The sequence below is a fragment of the Loxodonta africana genome, chromosome 13 (genome assembly GCF_030014295.1).
Source record: "Loxodonta africana isolate mLoxAfr1 chromosome 13, mLoxAfr1.hap2, whole genome shotgun sequence".
NCBI classification, from domain to species: domain Eukaryota; kingdom Metazoa; phylum Chordata; class Mammalia; order Proboscidea; family Elephantidae; genus Loxodonta; species Loxodonta africana.
The window spans coordinates 77870593-77889329 of record NC_087354.1 but is presented as its reverse complement, the minus strand read 5'-3'; the positions used below and the strand labels follow the sequence as shown (position 1 = coordinate 77889329).

The 18737-nt window shown below is 39.7% G+C and overlaps 1 protein-coding gene across 1 annotated transcript in view; it reads right to left on the bottom strand.

Annotated features, from left to right (window-relative positions):
- The window catches only part of RBM46 (RNA binding motif protein 46), a 34817-nt gene extending 32605 nt beyond the window's left edge, over positions 1-2212 (bottom strand). Inside the window, exons 1-2 of the mRNA XM_003417544.3 lie at positions 1707-2212; positions 318-785 (exon numbers count right to left, since the gene is read on the bottom strand). Of these exons, the coding sequence (XP_003417592.1) occupies positions 318-785; positions 1707-1857 (619 nt within the window). The 5' untranslated portion in view covers positions 1858-2212. The remainder of the gene's footprint in view (positions 1-317; positions 786-1706) is intronic.
- Between the last annotated feature and the right edge of the window lie 16525 nt (positions 2213-18737).

The following is an 18737-nucleotide window of genomic DNA, read 5'->3' as shown; positions in this document are numbered from 1 at the left end:
TACGGCAGAGTAGAACTGCCCCATATGGTTTCCAAGGAGCACCTGGTGGATTCGAACTGCTGACCTTTTGATGAGCAGCCATAGCTCTTAACCACTATACCACTAGGGTTCCCAAATCAGTAAACCGTTATAAATAATAATTTATTTTATTGGAACGTCTTGTCTTTTATAACCTTTTGATTGATTTTACTTCCTTACTCAATTCTTTTACTCCTCTTTAAATAGCATTACAAGGTTCAATAATATTGATCTCTGGTCATTTTGCATGTTTATAATAAAGTTAATACGGGAAATGATCTTTAAAATAATCAGTTTACCTGGAATTAGTTTTCTCCTAGCCATAGCAGCAGCTCTGTGAGATTCATATTCAACAAATGCAAAACCACGATTTTTGGTCTTGTCAGTTGCACTTGGATAAACAATAACATCTACAACTCCTTCTGTAACTTTCTTCATTTCATCCAAAATTTCTTCTTTCTTCTTTTCCTTGGGAATAGCTCCAATAAATAATCTGCAATTATCCAAGCTTACACATACACCAATGAACTTCCCTGGTCGAATCTCATAATTATTAAGAATTCTGATGGCTAACTGGGCTTCTTCTTTTGTGGTATACATCACAAAAGCATAACCTCGATTTTCACCACTGAACTCCATCATAAGCCGAAACTCATATATCTTCCCAGCTCTTTCAAATACAGGCACTAATTCATCTTCATACATGTCACGAGGTATTTTTCCTACAAAAACTTCACAACCTCTAGGTGGAGGTGGACCTTCCCAACCTGAAAGACAAAAACAGAAAGATAAATTCTTATATTTATATCCACTATGCAAACATTCATTCATTCTACCAATCTTCTGTGTACCATGTATTATTCTAAGTATGTGGGATACAAAACTGAACAAAATAAATCCCCTTCCCTCACGAAGCTTATATTCATTCAATAAAAGGAGACACTAAATGAGCGACAATTTAGAAAGAAATGAAGAAAAATGAAGCTGTACAAGGGGTGACATTTTCACAAGTGTGGTAGGTAAAGCTCGTCAGAGTACGTGAGGTTTAAGCAGAGGCTTGAACGAATCAGAGAATAAACTATGAAGATATCTGGGCGAAAAGCATTCAGGAAGAAGAAAAATCAAGTTCTTTATATGTGAGAGTAACATGTTGAAGTATGGAGGCCTGTATGGCTGAAGTGCAGTTAAGGGAGGAGGACAGTGGTAGGGGATGAGACCATCAAAGAAGCTAGAGGCCAGGATTTTGCGTGTGATAGGAAGTTATCAGGTTCTGAGTAAAAGGGTATACTGGTTGCTGGTAGTAAGAGTAATGTATTTTTTACCTACTGTTTTTTTTTTGGATGACTACCACTCCTCTATTCCCTGCTCTTTCAAATTCCTCCCTAAATGACCTGCCCTCTATTTCAACAGCTAGAATACCATCTTCCCCTCTGCCCCAATCCTGACATAATAACTCACGAACCTAACTTCTTTCTCAACTGCTTCTTAAAGCAAGAGCGGGAAATGAAAAACTTAAGGGTAAGACATGCATAACATATAATCTACCTTTTCCCCTCACAGCAGTAAAAAAAAAAAAAAAAATGACTGCTGAGGTCTTAAAGCAGCCAAGAGGCGAGAGCTATTGTTTGGGACAATTGCAGGAATATATACCTAAGCTAAGTAACTACATTAAAGATCTAATTCCACACCTGGGGGAGGACCACCAAATTTTCTTTGTCCATTTTCTTGAACCATGTTGTAGCCAGTCTTTTCCATCAAAGCAAGTAATGCGGCTTCATTCTGAGTACCAGTTCGAACCTTACTGCATCCATTTGTTCCATCTATATTTTCTTCATTCATGGCTGCAGTTCCTAAGACAAAGTTCAAAAACAGCTTAATCTTATGACATGAAGCACCTAGAATCTACAAGGCATTTCTTTGGGTTGCAAGAAACCAAGAACAGTTGTGGCTGCATGTTTGGTGATTACTCTTCATTATCCCTTTCATGTTCTGCCCCCAACTCTCCTCCCTGTGATAGATGCTGGAAACTTAGTGATTAAACTGATTGATTAAACAGTACCTTTAGAAGACCTAAGCTACAAGAAGAGGAGGTAAAAGTAAAAAAGAGAAAGAAACAACTAAGACAAGAGTGAGAAAACAAAAATATGTGAAAGGGAGCTAAGAAAAAAGAAGAGGGAGTAAGAAAAAAGTATACTATCATCATTGCCAATTACATTTTTATCATATATGCCAACTGCATTTTATTGTGACTTAAATTTGCCAGATAACTATAGCCTAATGGTAATACGGCTGATGTTGTCAGCAACCGACCAGAGTTCCACCAGTTACCAGAAACTGAACAGATTCATGAGAAAACAGTTTCCAATCAGCCCCTGTTCCTATCTACTAGAAGAAGCTGCTAGAAAGACCAGGAATTACAACCACTTCTGATCTGAGCACAAACAGCAGCTACTGCTATTTCCAGTGAGCAGCAGCTTAAAAAATTTCCATCAACAGGTGGGCAGGAGCTATGGTAGAAGAGCTGGGATCTCTGTTGACCTATGTACATAAAAAAGTATTTTTAATTTTTTAAAATGAGCTTATTACTTACTACATATATCCCTTAGGCTGTCTTCCTAAAGATCAATGCTGTGATTTATTGTTTCTGAATTTTATATCCCTCTCATTTGTTGTTATAATGAACAAACACAAATTAAATCCACTTTTGAGGTACAGGGAATGCACCAGGAAAGCTATTTTAGCTTTCGATAGAAATTTCCAATTGGAAATGGAAAGCAAGTCATTGTAGCACAGCATTTTAAAAAGGATGGAATTTTGAGCCACAGCACCTTAATTCAGACTTGGCTTTGCTGCTTTATCCAACCTTGAGCAACTTATCCAATTTCTTTACAACTTAGTCTCTTCATTTATAAAATGGAGGTAATGAGTTCTCACCGTGTTGCTCTTAGGATTAAATAAGACAAGGTGTGTGAAAAGCTTGTTAGAATTATATATATAAACTTAAGATGTGCCTCTCTCTAGAACTTATAAAAAGTAGCCTTTACTCAGTAAAGGTTAGTTCTTGGAAGCTCTAGAGAGAGATGCATCTGAGGCTTGTAGGCACTGACACTGACACACGCAGCATACTTTCTTCAGAAGCATCTTTCCTTTCTCCAAGGCAGAAGTGTGGGTGTGATGCAGCAGATGCACATCTATCAAAGTCAGGACAAAGGCCCTAAGGGAGGGATGTGGTTGGCATTTATAAGGCACAGCAAGGTGGCCAGCATGGCCGGAGACAGGTTAAGGGTATGCAGGAGATGCAGTCAGCACGACAACAGTCATGTCACGCAGGACTCGTAGGTCAGGTAACTAAGGACTTTAGCTTTTGTTGTAAATTAAATGAAGAGCCACTGTACATTCTGAGCATGGGAGTAATATGATCATTTATGTCAAAGGGCCATCTGGCTGTTGTGTTGAGAAGAGTCTGTAAAAGGGCAAAGGTGGAAGTAGAAAACCAATTAGAAGACTACAGCTAAAACCCAGTTGAGAAATGATGGCGGCAAGGACCAGAGGGGTTTAGGTGACAAGAATTAGTCTAATTTGAGATATATTTTCAAGGTCCAGTCAACAGAATTCTCTGATATGGGCTATGGGATAAAAAGAAGACTAAAGTATGACATCAAAGTTTTTGGCCTGAGCAATGAGAAAAACAGTGACAAAAATGAGGTGGAGAAGGCTGAGGTAGAACAAATTTTAGGGGGGTAAGATCAGAGTTCAGGTTTGAACAGGTTAAATTTGGATATCTACTAGACAGCCAACTCAAATGCCTACAACAAGCTTCTGGCAGTAAGTATTTAAAGGAGTGAAAATGTCAAGAACAAGACTATAAGAATGGTACGAACTGTGCTTAACAAGAGAGCCCATGAACCACCTAAAAAAGGAAATGAGGAAATCCAGCTTGCCTAGTGTAGTAGGTTAAATTGTGTCCCCAAAACATATGTTCAAGTCCTAATCTGGAAACAGGGTATTTCCACATGTAATCAAGCTAAGATGAGGTCACAGTGCATTAGGGTGGGCCCTAGATCCAATGACTCAGTCTTTTTATAAGACAAAGGAAAGGGAGATTTGGACAGAGATCCAGAGGGAAGAAGGAATGTGAAGATGAAGGCAGAGATTAGTGATGCATCTACAAGCCAAGGAATGCCAAGGACTGCTGGCAGCTGCCAGAAGCTGAGAGATGGGCGTGGTGTGGTTTCTCCCTTAGGTCCTCCGGAAGGGAAAAATGCTGCTGACACTTTTGATTTCAGACTGCTAATCTTCAGAACTGTGAGCAACTGGATCTCTGGTGTTTTAAGTCACCAAGCCTGTGGCAATTTGTTACAGTAGCCACAGTAAACAAATATACCAAGTTATGCCAAATTTTCCAATTTTTCAAGAGAGGCCAGAAATCTGAAGATTATTATGTGAAATCTCTCAATTCTTAAAAACTGGAACTCAATTCAATTTTAAAAAAATAACAAAAACCGTGCAGACCATACAGAACACCTGCAGCCTTTCTATGGCTGGTTCAAACGCTGGGCTGCATGAGGGCAAGAACTCCATCTGAATACTTTCCCTAGTACCCACCATAGTGCTTGGCACACAAAAGGTACTCAATTAAGTATTCGTTGGGTGAAGAACCGAACAGAAAATACAGAAAAACAATTAACAAGACTTCATACATTGTTGGCAAATTTGCATTAAAATTGGAATTATCCAATAAGACTAAGTGCTGATTTTTCCTCAAAAACCATTCAGCCAACAAGGCAGTGGGAATAGCACAGCCACCATGGATAACAATTTGGCAGTTCCTCAAAAAAGTTGAACACAGAACCACCACATGACCCAGCAATCCCAATCCTAGGTACATACCCAGAAGAAGTGAAAGCAGAAACACAAACAGAAACCTGTATACCAATGTTCACTGCAACACTTTTCACAATAGCCAAAAGATGGAAACAACTGAAATGCCAGTGAACAGATGAATGGATAAACAAAATCTGACATACGGAAGCGGAGCCAAGATGGCGGACTAGGCAGATGCTACCTCGGAGCCCTCTTACAACAAAGACACGGAAAAACAAGTGAATCGATCACATACATAACAATCTACGAACCCTGAACAACAAACACAGATTTAGAGACGGAGAACGAACTAATACGGGGAAGCAGCTATTGTTTTCAGAGCCTGGAGCCAGCGTACCAGTCAGGTACGGCACAAGCACAGAGAGCTGCTCCACCCCTCTGAACTAACCCCGGGAAGGGGACCAGCCGGTTCCGCAGGCGGCGTGGGACGCAGCCGGTAGGAGAAGTCCCCGGGAGGCAGTGACTGGTCTTGGAACAGGGAGAGCAGCGTCCCAGCCAGGGAATCATCCCGCCGGGATTTGGACTGGACGCAGGTACGGCATAAACACGGAGAGCTGCTCCACCCCCCTGAACTAACCCCGGGAGGGGGCCCAGTTAGGTCGCGTGGGCGGCGTGGGACGCAGCCGGTAGGAGAAGTCCCCGGGAGACAGTGACTGGTATTGGAGCGGGGAGAACAGCGTCCCAGCTGGGACACTCAGTCATGGCACAAGCATGGGGAGCTGCTCCACCCACCTGAACTAACCCCGGGAGGCGGCCCAACTGGTTCGCGGAGGCGACACGGCAACGCGGCTGGAGGGACGAGAAGTCCCCGGGAGGCAGTGACTGATTTTGGAGTCGAGAGTGCACCGTCCCAGTAGGGGAGCCTTGACGCTGGGCGTGGGGCTGGAAGCGGAGGATCTGACCTTGACTCCAGCGGGCCAGACCCCCCGGGGGCAATCTCCACACAGCCAGCACACACAGGCGACACGCCCTGCGGGAATCTCAGATATAATAGTCATTCCAAGCAAGACAAGCAACTCTGGCTATATTCTGAGGTGCTACTCTCCTATCTCTCTGTTCCCTCCCTCACCCTCCCCAAGCGGCTTCATTAACATATGAATAGCCTGAGCCAGAGGGAGAACTCTGATAGGGATCTGACTGCATTTTTTTTTTAGCGGATTTTCTGGAAAAACTAGTTTCCCAGTGATGGCTCGAAGACAACAATCCATATCAAACCACTTAAAGAAGCAGACCATGACAGCTTCTCCAAGCCCCCAAACAAAAGAATCAAAATCTTTCCCAAATGAAGATACAATCTTGGAATTATCAGATACAGAATATAAAAAACTAATTTACAGAATGCTTCAAGACATCACAAATGAAATAAGGCAAACTGCAGAAAAAGCCAAGGAACACACTGATAAAACTGTTGAAGAACTCAAAAAGATTATTCAAGAACACAGTGGAAAAATTAGTAAGTTGCAAGAATCCATAGAGAGACAGCATGTAGAAATCCAAAAGATTAACAATAAAATTACAGAATTAGACAACGCAATAGGAAGTCAGAGGAGCAGACTCGAGCAGTTAGAATGCAGACTGGGACATCTGGAGGACCAGGGAATCAACACCAACATAGCTGAAAAAAAATCAGATAAAAGAATTAAAAAAAATGAAGAAACCCTAAGAATCATGTGGGACTCTATCAAGAAGGATAACCTGCGGGTGATTGGAGTCCCAGAACAGGGAGCGGGGACAGAAAACACAGAGAAAACAGTTGAAGAACTCCTGACACAAAACTTCCCTGACATCATGAAAGACAAAAGGATATCTATCCAAGATGCTCATCGAACCCCATTTAAGATTGATCCAAAAAGAAAAACACCAAGACATATTATCATCAAACTCGCCAAAACCAAAGATAAAGTGAAAATTTTAAAAGCAGCCAAGGAGAAAAGAAAGGTTTCCTTCAAGGGAGAATCAATAAGAATAAGTTCAGACTACTCAGCAGAAACCATGCAGGCAAGAAGGGAATGGGATGACATATACAGAACACTGAAGGAGAAAAACTGCCAGCCAAGGATCATATATCCAGCAAAACTATCTCTGAAATATGAAGGCGAAATTAAGATATTTACAGATAAACACAAGTTTAGAGAATTTGCAAAAACCAAACCAAAGCTACAAGAAATACTAAAGGATATTGTTTGGTCAGAGAACCAATAATATCAGATACCAGCACAACACAAGGTCACAAAACAGAACATCCTGATATCAACTCAAATAGGGAAATCACAAAAACAAACAAATTAAGATTAATTAAAAAAAAAATACACATAACAGGGAATCATGGAAGTCAATAGGTTAAAGATCACAATAATCAAAAAGAGGGACTAAATACAGGAGGCACTGAACTGCCATATGGAGAGTGATACAAGGCAATATAGAACAATACAAGTTAGGATTTACTTAGAAAAATAAGGGTAAATAATAAGGTAACCACAAAAAGGTATAACAACTCTATAACTCAAGATAAAAGCCAAGAAAAACGTTAACGACTCAACTAACATAAAGTCAAACACTATGAAAATGAGGATCTCACAACTTACTAAGAAAAACGCCTCAGCACAAAAAAGTATGTGGAAAAATGAAATTGTCAACAACACACATAAAAAGGCATCAAAATGACAACACTAAAAACTTATTTATCTATAATTACACTGAATGTAAATGGACTAAATGCACCAATAAAGAGACAGAGAGTCACAGACTGGATAAAGAAACACGATCCATCTATATGCTGCCTACAAGAGACACACCTTAGACTTAGAGACACAAACAAACTAAAACTCAAAGGATGGAAAAAAATATCTCAAGCAAACAATAAGCAAAAAAGAAGAGGAGTAGCAATATTAATTTCTGACAAAATAGACTTTAGACTTAAATCCACCACAAAGGATAAAGAAGGACACTACATAATGATAAAAGGGACAATTGATCAGGAAGACATAACCATATTAAATATTTATGCACCCAATGACAGGGCTGCAAGACACATAAATCAAATTTTAAGAGAATTGAAAAGTGAGATAGATACCTCCACAATTATAGTAGGAGACTTCAACACACCACTTTCGGAGAAGGACAGGACATCCAGTGAGAAGCTCAACAGAGACACGGAAGACCTAATTACAACAATCAACCAACTTGACCTCATTGACTTATACAGAACTCTCCACCCAACTGCTGCAAAATATACTTTTTTTTCTAGCGCACATGGAACATTCTCTAGAATAGACCACATATTAGGTCATAAAACAAACCTTTGCAGAGTCCAAAACATCGAAATATTACAAAGCATCTTCTCAGACCACAAGGCAATAAAACTAGAGATCAATAACAGAAAAACTAGGGAAAAGAAATCAAATACTTGGAAACTGAACAATACCCTCCTGAAAAAAGACTGGGTTATACAAGACATCAAGGAGGGAATAAGGAAATTCTTAGAAAGCAACGAGAATGAAAATACTTCCTATCAAAACCTCTGGGACACAGCAAAAGCAGTGCTCAGAGGCCAATTTATATGAATAAATGCACACATACAAAAAGAAAAAAGAGCCAAAATCAGAAAACTGTCCCTACAACTTGAACAAATAGAAACTGAGCAACAAAAGAATCCATCAGGCACCAGAAGAAAACAAATAATAAAAATTAGAGCTGAACTAAATGAATTAGAGAACAGAAAAACAATTGAAAGAATTAACAAAGCCAAAAGCTGGTTCTTTGAAAAAATTAACAAAATTGATAAACCATTGGCTAGACTGACTAAAGAAACACAGGAAAGGAAACAAATAACCCAAATAAGAAATGAGAAGGACCACATCACAACAGAACCAAATGAAATTAAAAGAATCATTTCAGATTATTATGAAAAATTGTACTCTAACAAATTTGAAAACCTAGAAGAAATGGATGAATTCCTGGAAAAACACTACCTACCTAAACTAACACATTCAGAAGTAGAACAACTAAATAGACCCATAACAAAAAAAGAGATTGAAACGGTAATCAAAAAACTCCCAACAAAAAAAAGCCCTGGCCCGGACCGCTTCACTGCAGAGTTCTACCAAACTTTCAGAGAAGAGTTAACACCACTACTTCTGAAGGTATTCCAAAGCATAGAAAATGACGGAATACTACCCAACTCATTCTATGAAGCCACCATCTCCCTGATACCAAAACCAGGTAAAGACAAAATGTGACATACACATAAAATAGAATGAGTCAGGATCGGCTTGACACTTAAAAATGTGTGTATAAGGTTTTGTATCAGAAACTGACTTGAATTGTAAACTTTCGCTTAAAACACAATTAAAAAAAAGAGAGAGAGAAAAAAAGGAATCGACTTGACAGCAACAGGTTGTTTTAAAAGAGAAATTAAGTCTTGAGGCATGCCACAATATGGATGAACCTTGAAAACATCATGCTGAGTGAAATAAGTTAGTCACAAAAGGACAAATACCATGTAATCTCACTTATATGAAATAAGCAAATAAACAGAAACTAAATATTAGTGGGTGGGAATGAGGGGGAGCTTTTGCTTACACAGCATTATGTTAATGGTGGGATAATTTGGAAAAGCACAGCAATAAAGGTTGGACAACATAAAAAATGTAATCAATGTCACTGAACTGTACATGTGAAAATTGTTAAATTGGTGTCCGTTTTGTTGTGTGTATTTTCGCCACAATAAAAAAAGAAAGAAAGAACAGAAAACCCTATGGATCATAGCTGTACTCTGACACACATGGGCTCGCCATGAGTCAGGAAAAAACTGGAACTACCTTGAGAGAAATTTGGCAATATTTACCAAAATCTAAAAAATGCACAAATACTTAGTAATTCAGTTACTAAGACTATTACCTACAAATATAGTTGTACAAACATATATATATGTACCAGCATAGTCACTGAAACATTGTATGTAAAAGCAAAAATCAAGAAAATACCTCATTATCCATAAACATGGGACCGATTTAAAAAATCATGGCAAACTACACGATGGAATGTTACACTGCTGTTAAAGAATGGCATTATAGGCGGGATCAAGATGGCTGACTAGGCAAAAGCTTCCACTGAACTCTCTTGCAACAAAGACTCGAAAAGACAACTGAATCAATTACATACATGAGAATCTACGAACGGTGACCATCAAACACAGGACTAAGGAATTGACCTCAGTGACAGGGGAGCAAGAGACTGAACTGAAGCAGTGACTAGTTCCAGAGACCAGCGTGCAGCACCCCAGCCCTGAGCCCTAGGTGCGGTGCTTTGGTGCCAATGTGGTGGGGTTGATGGTGGCTTCCTGAAACAGGGGACGCAGCTCTAACTCCCTTGGGCAACCTCAGTGGGGATCCAGCCAGCGCACACAGGCTACACACCAACCTGACTGACAGGGGAACCAGAAACCATGCAGAACCAGGGTCTAGTTCTGGAGCCCGGTGCACAGCACCCCAGCTCTGATCTCTTGGTGCTGGGCTTTGGCGCAAGTGCGGCGGGGCTGAGGGTGGTTTCCTGAGACAAGGCAAGCACGGGACACAGCCCTAACTCCCAGGGACAATCACCGTGGGTACCTAGCCAGTGCACACAGGCTACACACCAGCCTGAGTTACAGCAGAGCAAAAGACCACGCAGAAGCAGCACCCCAGCCCTGATCCCTTGGTATTGTGCTTTGAAGAGTGCGGTGGGGCTGATGGTGGCTCCTTGAGTCAAGGAAAGCATGGGACCACAGCCCCAGCCCCTGGGGCAATCTCCTCGGTGAGGACCCAGCCAGCACACAAAGGCTACATACACACCCCTCTGGAATCTCATATAAAACAGCCCTCACCACACAAGATAAGTGATTTTTCTATTTTACCATGCTACTCTCTCCTATCTTATCTGATCCCTTCCCTCCCTGCCCCAGCCGGCTTCATTAACATTTGAATTCCCTGGGCCAGAGATAGAAGCGCCCTGCTTCTTCCTAACCCATTCTCCTGGCCTGGGAAAAGCAGCAGTTAACAATCAGGGGAAAAAGCCTTTCCTGACTTCTCTAAACTGGAAGATCAGAACAGAAGCAGCTTCAGTCCAGGCATAAAAGATCCATAGTCTTTGGCTTTCACCCCTACGTGGAACCAGGTGGCTATTATAACGCAAAGGCAATTCTGTTGGAGGTCTGACTGTAACTGTTTCAGCTGAGCAGTGGAGAGGCAGGTTTTGGAGGTCTGATACTGCACTGCCTATTAACCAGAGCCCTCACTGACCCACAGCAGGAAACTGAGGGCTGAGGCTCCATCCACACCACCTAGCCACCTGCTAAAGAGGTCTGAGGATAGTGGTGCCTACCAGTCTTTACAGGCACAAGCACTGGGTGCCTGAAGTATAGGTGCAGAGACCACCCACCAGAGCACTCTAGAGAACAGGGATGCTCCTTCCTCACTGGCACTTGGGGGAAGGCTGTTAGCACCCTGCCCTCCTCAGAGTGTGGCCACCTGCCGCTACCAGAAACCAGTGCATACAACCATCACCACTACTCCTCTAAGATAGTAGATGAGAGCCTACACCACACACTAGGTGACTGACTATCAGGACACCTGAGCTGATTCTATTCAAGAATAGTGAATGGACTCATAGGCTCATATACCTGGTAACAGCTCTAGCCATCTGTAACAGGACATAAGTGATTCAAAGGCACCAACAATCAAGTTGGCGCACTCTAGTAGCCCATTTGGGTATACTGAAACAAAACAAGACTCAGTAAGCAAATAAAATAAAATAAATTATTAAAATAACATTTAGATGGCTCAGAGACAGCAGTCGATATCAAATCACATAAAAAAGCAGACCATGATTACTTCTACAAACCCCCAAAATGGAGAAACAACTTTCCTGGATGAAGATATATTCCTGGAAATGCCAGATGTAGAATACACAAGACTAATACACAGAATGCTTTAAGACATCAGGGATGACATTGAAAAAGAAAGAATGCAATGTACAGAAAAAGCCAAGGAACACACAGATAAAGCAGCTGAAGAAATTAAAAAGATTGTGCAAGAACGTAATGAAAAATTTAATAAGCTGTAAGAATCCATAGAGAGACAGCATTCAGAAATTCAAAAGATTAACAATAAAATTATACAATTAGACAATCCAATAGGAAGTCAGAGGAGCAGAATCGAGGAACTGGAATGCAGAATTGTGGAGATGGAGGATAAGGCAATTGGCACCAAAATATGTGAAGAAAAATCAGATAAAAGAATTAAAAAAAAATGAAGAAACCCTAAGAATCATGTGGGACTCTATCAAGAAGGATAACTTGCGTGTGCTTGGAATTCCAGAACAGGGAGGGATAAAAGAAAATACAGACAGAACTGCTGAAGATCTGTTGGCAGAAAACTTCTCTGCCACTGTGAAAGATGAAAGGATATCTATCCAAGATGTTCATCGAACCCCATACAAGGTAGATCCCAAAAGAAAGGCAGCAAAACATACTATCATCAAAGTTGCCAAAATGAAAGATAAAGAGAAAATTTTAAAAGCAGCCAGGGATAAATGAAAACTCACCTACAAAGGAGAATCAATAAGTTCGGACTGCTCTGCAGACACCATGCAAGCAAGAAGGCAACAGGATGACACATATAGAGTGTTGAAGGAGAAAAATTGCCAGCCAAGAATCATATATCCAGCAAAACTCTCTTTCAAATATGAAGCTGAAATTAAGTCATTTACATATAAACACAAGCTTAGACAATCTGCAAAAACCAAACCAAAGCTACAAGAATTACTCAAGGAAATTCTTTGGTCAGAATATAAGTAATATCAGATATCAACACAACACAAGGATACAGAACAGAACATCCTCATATCAACTCAGATAGAGAAATCACAAAAATAAGATTCATAAAAAAAAAGCTCAACACAGGGAATAATTGATGTCATTATATAAAAGATGACAATAATCAATAAACAGGGACTAAATTCAGGAGGCATAGATCTACCACATGGAGAGGAAATCAAGGTGATATAGGGCGACACAAGTTAGGTTTATACTTAGAAAAATTGGGGTAAATATTAAGGTAACCACAAAAAGGACTAACAATTCTACATTCCAAAATAAAAACAAAGATACACATAAGGACTCAGCAAAAATAAATTCAACTACAACGAAAAAGAGGCACACACATTTACAAAGAAATACTTCTCGGCACAAAAAGTGGAAAAATGAAACTGTCAACAACACACAAAAGAGGCATCAAAATGATAGCACTAAACTCATACCTATCTATACTTACTCTGAATGTAAATGGACTAAATGCACCAATAAAGAGACAGAGTGGCAGAACCGATAAAAAAAAACACCATCTGTCTACATACTGCCTACAACAGACATACCTCAGACTGAGACACAAACAAACTAAAACCCAAAGGATGGAAAAAAATTTATCGAGCAAACAACAATCAAAAAAGAGCATGAGTGGCAATGTTAATTTCTGACAAAATACACTTTAAAGTTAAATCCACCACAAAGGCTAAACAAATACACGATATAATGATTAAAGAGACAATTTACAAGGAAGATATAACCATATCAAATATTTATGCACCCAATGACAGGGCCGCAAGATACATAAAAAAAAACTCTAACAGCATTGAAAAGTGAGATAGACACCTCCACACTTATACTAGGAGACTTCAAAACACAACTTTCGGTGAAGGACAGGACATCCAGAAAGAAGCTCAATAAAGACACGGAAGATCTAAATGCCACAACCAACCAACCTGACCTCATAGACATATACAGAACACTCCACCCAACATCTGCAAAGTATACTTTCTTTTCTAGCGCACATGGAACATTCTCTAGAATAGACCACATATTAGGTCATAAAGCAAGCCTTAGCAGAATCCAAAACACTGAAATATTACAAAGCATCTTCTCAGACCATAAGGCCATAAAAGTAGAAATCAATAACAGAAAAACCAGGGAAAAGAAATCAAATACTTGGAAACTGAACAATACCCTGCTCAAAACAGACTGGGTTATAGGAGATACTAAGGAGAGAATAAAGAAATTCAGAGGATCCAAAGAGAATGAAAACACTTCCTATCAGAACCTTTGGGACACAGGGGAAGCAGTGCTCGGAGGTCAATTTATGTCAATAAATGCACACATACAAAAAGAATAAAGAGCCAAAAACAAAGAACTGTCGCTACAACTTGAACAAACAGAAAGAGAGCAAGAAAGGAAACTGTCAGGCACCAGAAGAAAAAAAAATAAAAATTAGAGCAAAATTAAATGAATTACAGAACAGAAAAATGAAAGAGTTAACAAGACCAACAGTTGGTTCTTTGGAAAAATTAACAAAATTGATAAACTACTAGCCAGACTGACTAAAGAAAAACAGGAAACAAATAACCCAAATAAGAAATGACATGGGCGATACCACAACAGACCCAACTGAAATTAAAAGAATTATATCAGATTACTATGAAAAACTGTACTCTAACAAATTTGAAAACCTAGAAGAAATGGAAGAACTCCTAGAAACACCGCACCTACCTAAATTAACACAAACAGAAGTAGAACAGCTAAATAGACCCATAACAAAAACAGAGACTGAAAAGGTAATCAAAAAACTCCCAACAAAAAAAAAGCCCTGCCCAGACAGCTTCACTGCAGAGCTCTACCAAACTTTCAGAGAAGGGGTAACACCACTACTACTAAGGTATTTCAAAGCATAGAAAAGGACAGAATACTACCTAACTCATTCTGTGAAGCCAGCATATCCCTGATCCCAAACCAGCTAAAGACACCACAAAAAAGAAAATTACAGACCTATATACCTCATCAACACAGATGCAAAAATCCTCAACAAATTTCTAGCCAAGAGATTTCAACAATATATCAAAAAAATAATTCACCATGACCAAGTGGGATTTATACTAGGTATGCAGGGATGGTTCAACAGTAGAAAAACAATTAAGGTAATCCACCATATAAATAAAACAAAAGACAAGAACCACATGATTTTATCAACTGATGCAGAAAAGGCATTTGACAAAGCCCAACACCCATTCATGATAAAAACTCTCAGCAAAATAGGAATAGAAGGAAAATTCCTCAACATAATAAACAGCATATATACAAAGCAAACAGCCAACATCATCCTAAATGAAGAGATTCTGAAAACATTCCCCCTGAGAACAGGAACCAGACAAGGATGCTCCTTATCACCACTCTCATCCAGCATAGCGCTGGAGGTCCTAGCCACGGCAGTTAGTCAAGATAAAGAAATACAGGGCATCCAGATTGGTAAGGAAGAAGTATTTCTATTTGCAGATGACACGATCTTATACACAGAAAACACTGAAGAATCCTCAAAAAAACTACTGAAACTAATTGAAGAGTTCAGTAGATTAACAGGATACAAGATAAACACACAAAAATCAGTTGCATTCCTCTACATCAACAAAAAGAACATTGAAGAGGAAATCACCAAATCAATACCATTTACCATAGCCCCCAAGAAGATATAATACTTAGGAATAAACCTTACCAGAGACATAAAAGACCCATACGAAGAAACTACAAGGCACTACTGCAAGAAACCAAAAGAGACCTACCATAAGTAGAAAAACATACCTTGCTCATGCATAGGAAGACTTAACATTGTAAAAATGTCTATTCTACCAAAAACCATCTATAGATACAATGCGATTCCCATCCAAATTCCAACGACATTTTTGAATGAGATGGAGAAACAAATCACCAACTTCATACGGAAGGGAAAGAGGCCCCATATACATAAAGCATTACTGAAAAAGAAGAAGAAAGTGGGAGGCCTCACACTACCCGATTTTAGAACCTATTATACCACCACAGTAGTCAAAACAGTCTGGTACTGGTACAACAACAGATACATAGACCAGTGGAACGGAATTGAGAATCCAGATATAAATCCATCCACATATGAGCAGCTGATTTTTGACTAAGGCCGAAAATCAGTTATATGGGGAAACAACAGTCTCTTTCACAAATGGTGCTGGCAAAACTGGATATCCATCTGCAAAAAATGAAACAAGACCCATACCTCACACCATGCACAAAAACAAACTCAAAATGGATCAAAGACCAAAACAAAGTCTAAAACGATAAAGATCACGGAAGAAAAAATAGGGACAACGTTAGGAGCCCTAATACATGGCATAAACAGAACACAAAACATTGCATAAACAGAACACAAAAATGCCGAAGAGAAACCAGATAACTGGGAGCTCCTAAAAATCAAACACCTTTGCTCATCCAAAGACTTCACCAAAAGAGTAAAAAGACTACCTACAGACTGGGAAAAAGTTTTCAGCTATGACATTTCTGATCAGCACCTGATCTCTAAAATCTACATGACCCCCCAAAAAAACTACATGATTATGCTAAAATTCAACCACAAAAAGACAAATAACCCAATTAAAAAATGGGCAAAGGATATGAACGGGCACTTCACTAAAGAAGACATTCAGGCTGCTAACAGATACATGAGGAAATGGTCACGATCATTAGCCATTAGAGAAATGGAAATCCAAACTACAATGAGATTCCATCTCACTTCAACAAGGCAAGGCTGGCATTAATCAAAAAAACATGTAATAATAAATGCTGGAGTGGTTGTGGAGAGACTGGAACACTTACACACTGGTGGGCACGTAAAATGGTACAAACACTTTGGAAATCGATTTGGTGCTTCCTTAAAAAACTAGAAATAGAACCACCACACAATCCAGCAATCCCACTCCTTGGAATATATTCTAGAGAAATAAGAGCCTTTACAGGAACAGACATATGCACACTAACGTTCACTGCAGCACTGTTTACAACAGCAAAAAGTTGGAAGCAGCCAACATGCCCATCAACGGATAAATAAACTATGGTATATTCACACAATGGAATAATACGCATTGATAAAGAACAATGTTGAAACCATGAAACATTTTGTAACATGGAGAAATCTGGAAGACATTATGCTGGGTGAAATCAGTCAATTGCAAGAGGATGAATATTGTATAAGACCCCTATTATAAGAACTGGAGAAACAGTTTAAACAGAGAAGGAAATATTCTTTGATGGTTACGAGAGGGGGGAGGGAGATAGGGAGGGAGAAGAGTACTCACCAATTAGATAGTAGATAAGTTTCATTTTAGGTGAAGGGAAAGACAATACACAATACAGGAGAGGTCAACACAAATGGACTAAACCAAAAGCAAAGAAGTTCCCTGAATAAACTGAACACTTCAGAGGCCAGCGTAGCAGAGGCGGGGGTTTGAGGACCATGGTTTCAGGGGACATCTAAGTCAACTGGCATAATAAAATCTATTAAGAAAACATACTGCATCCCATTTTGGAGAGTGGCACCTAAGGTCTTAAATGCTAGCAAGCAGCTATCTAAGATGCATCAATTGGTCTCAACCCACCTGGAGCAAGGAAGAATGAAGAACACCAAAGACACAAGGTAACTATGAGCCTAAGAGACAGAAAGGATCACAGAAACTAGAAGCTACATCAGCCTGAGACCAGAAGAGCTAGATGGTTCCCGGCCACAACAGATGACTGCCCTGACAGGGAACTCAACAGAGAAATCCTGATGGAGCAGGAGAGCAGTGGGATGCAGACCCCAAATTATCATAAAAAGACCAGACTTAATGGTCAGACTGGGACTGGAAGGACCCCAGGGGCCATGGTCCCCAGACCTTATGTTAGCCCAACACAGGAACCATTCCCAAAGCTAACTCTTCAGACAAGAATTGGACTGGAATAAGGGATGGAAAATGATACTGGTGACAAAGGAGCTTCTTGGATCAAGTGGACACATGAGACTATGTTGGTATCTCCTGTCTGGAGGGGAGATGAGAGGGCAGAGAGGGCCAAAAGCTACCCGAACGGACAGGAGGAAAGAGAGTGGAGGGAAGTACTGAGCTATCTCATTAGAGGGAGAGCAATTAGCAGTGCATGGCAAGGTGTATGTAAATTTTTGTATGAGAGACTGACCTGATTTGTAAACTTTCACTTAAAGCACAATAAAAATTAATTAAATAAAAAGGATTGCATTATATTTGTGTGTGTTGATATGGAAGAATATTCAAGATATATCTAAGAAGAAAAACCAAGTTGGAGAATGACACTTTTACTATGATACCAACTGTATTTCTTCAAAGGATATAAACAAAACAAAAAAAAACTGCCGTCCAGTGGATTCCGAATCATAGCGACCCCTATAGGACAGAGTAGAACCGCTCCAGAGAGTTTCCAAGGAGCACCTTGTGGATTCCAACTGCTGAACTTTTGGTTAGCAGCCACAGAACTTAACCACTACACCACCAGGGTTTCCTCAAAAGATACACAATTATATATTCACTAATGCTTATATAAAAAAAACAAAACCAAACCCATGGCCATGCAGTTGATTCCAGTTGATTCCTACTCATAGTTATCCTACAGGACACAGCAGAACTGCCCCACAGAGTTTCCAAGGAGCGGCTGGTGGATCCTAACTGCTGAACTTTTGGTTAGCAGCCAAGCTCTTAACCACTGTGCCACCAGGGCTCCTGATGCTTACACAGGCATATAAAAATTTTGTAAGAATTTACAAGAAATTTTAATAATAGTTATCAATAGTGAGTAGAAAATGGGAATCAACAAATCTTTACTTTTCACTCTTCTGGTCTGCTTAAAGTATCATGAGTATGTGCCATTTGTATTAAAAACAAAAAGCCCTTTCAGAGGGTCCCACTGTTTCTTAAAAATAAAATCCATACGCTATAAAAAT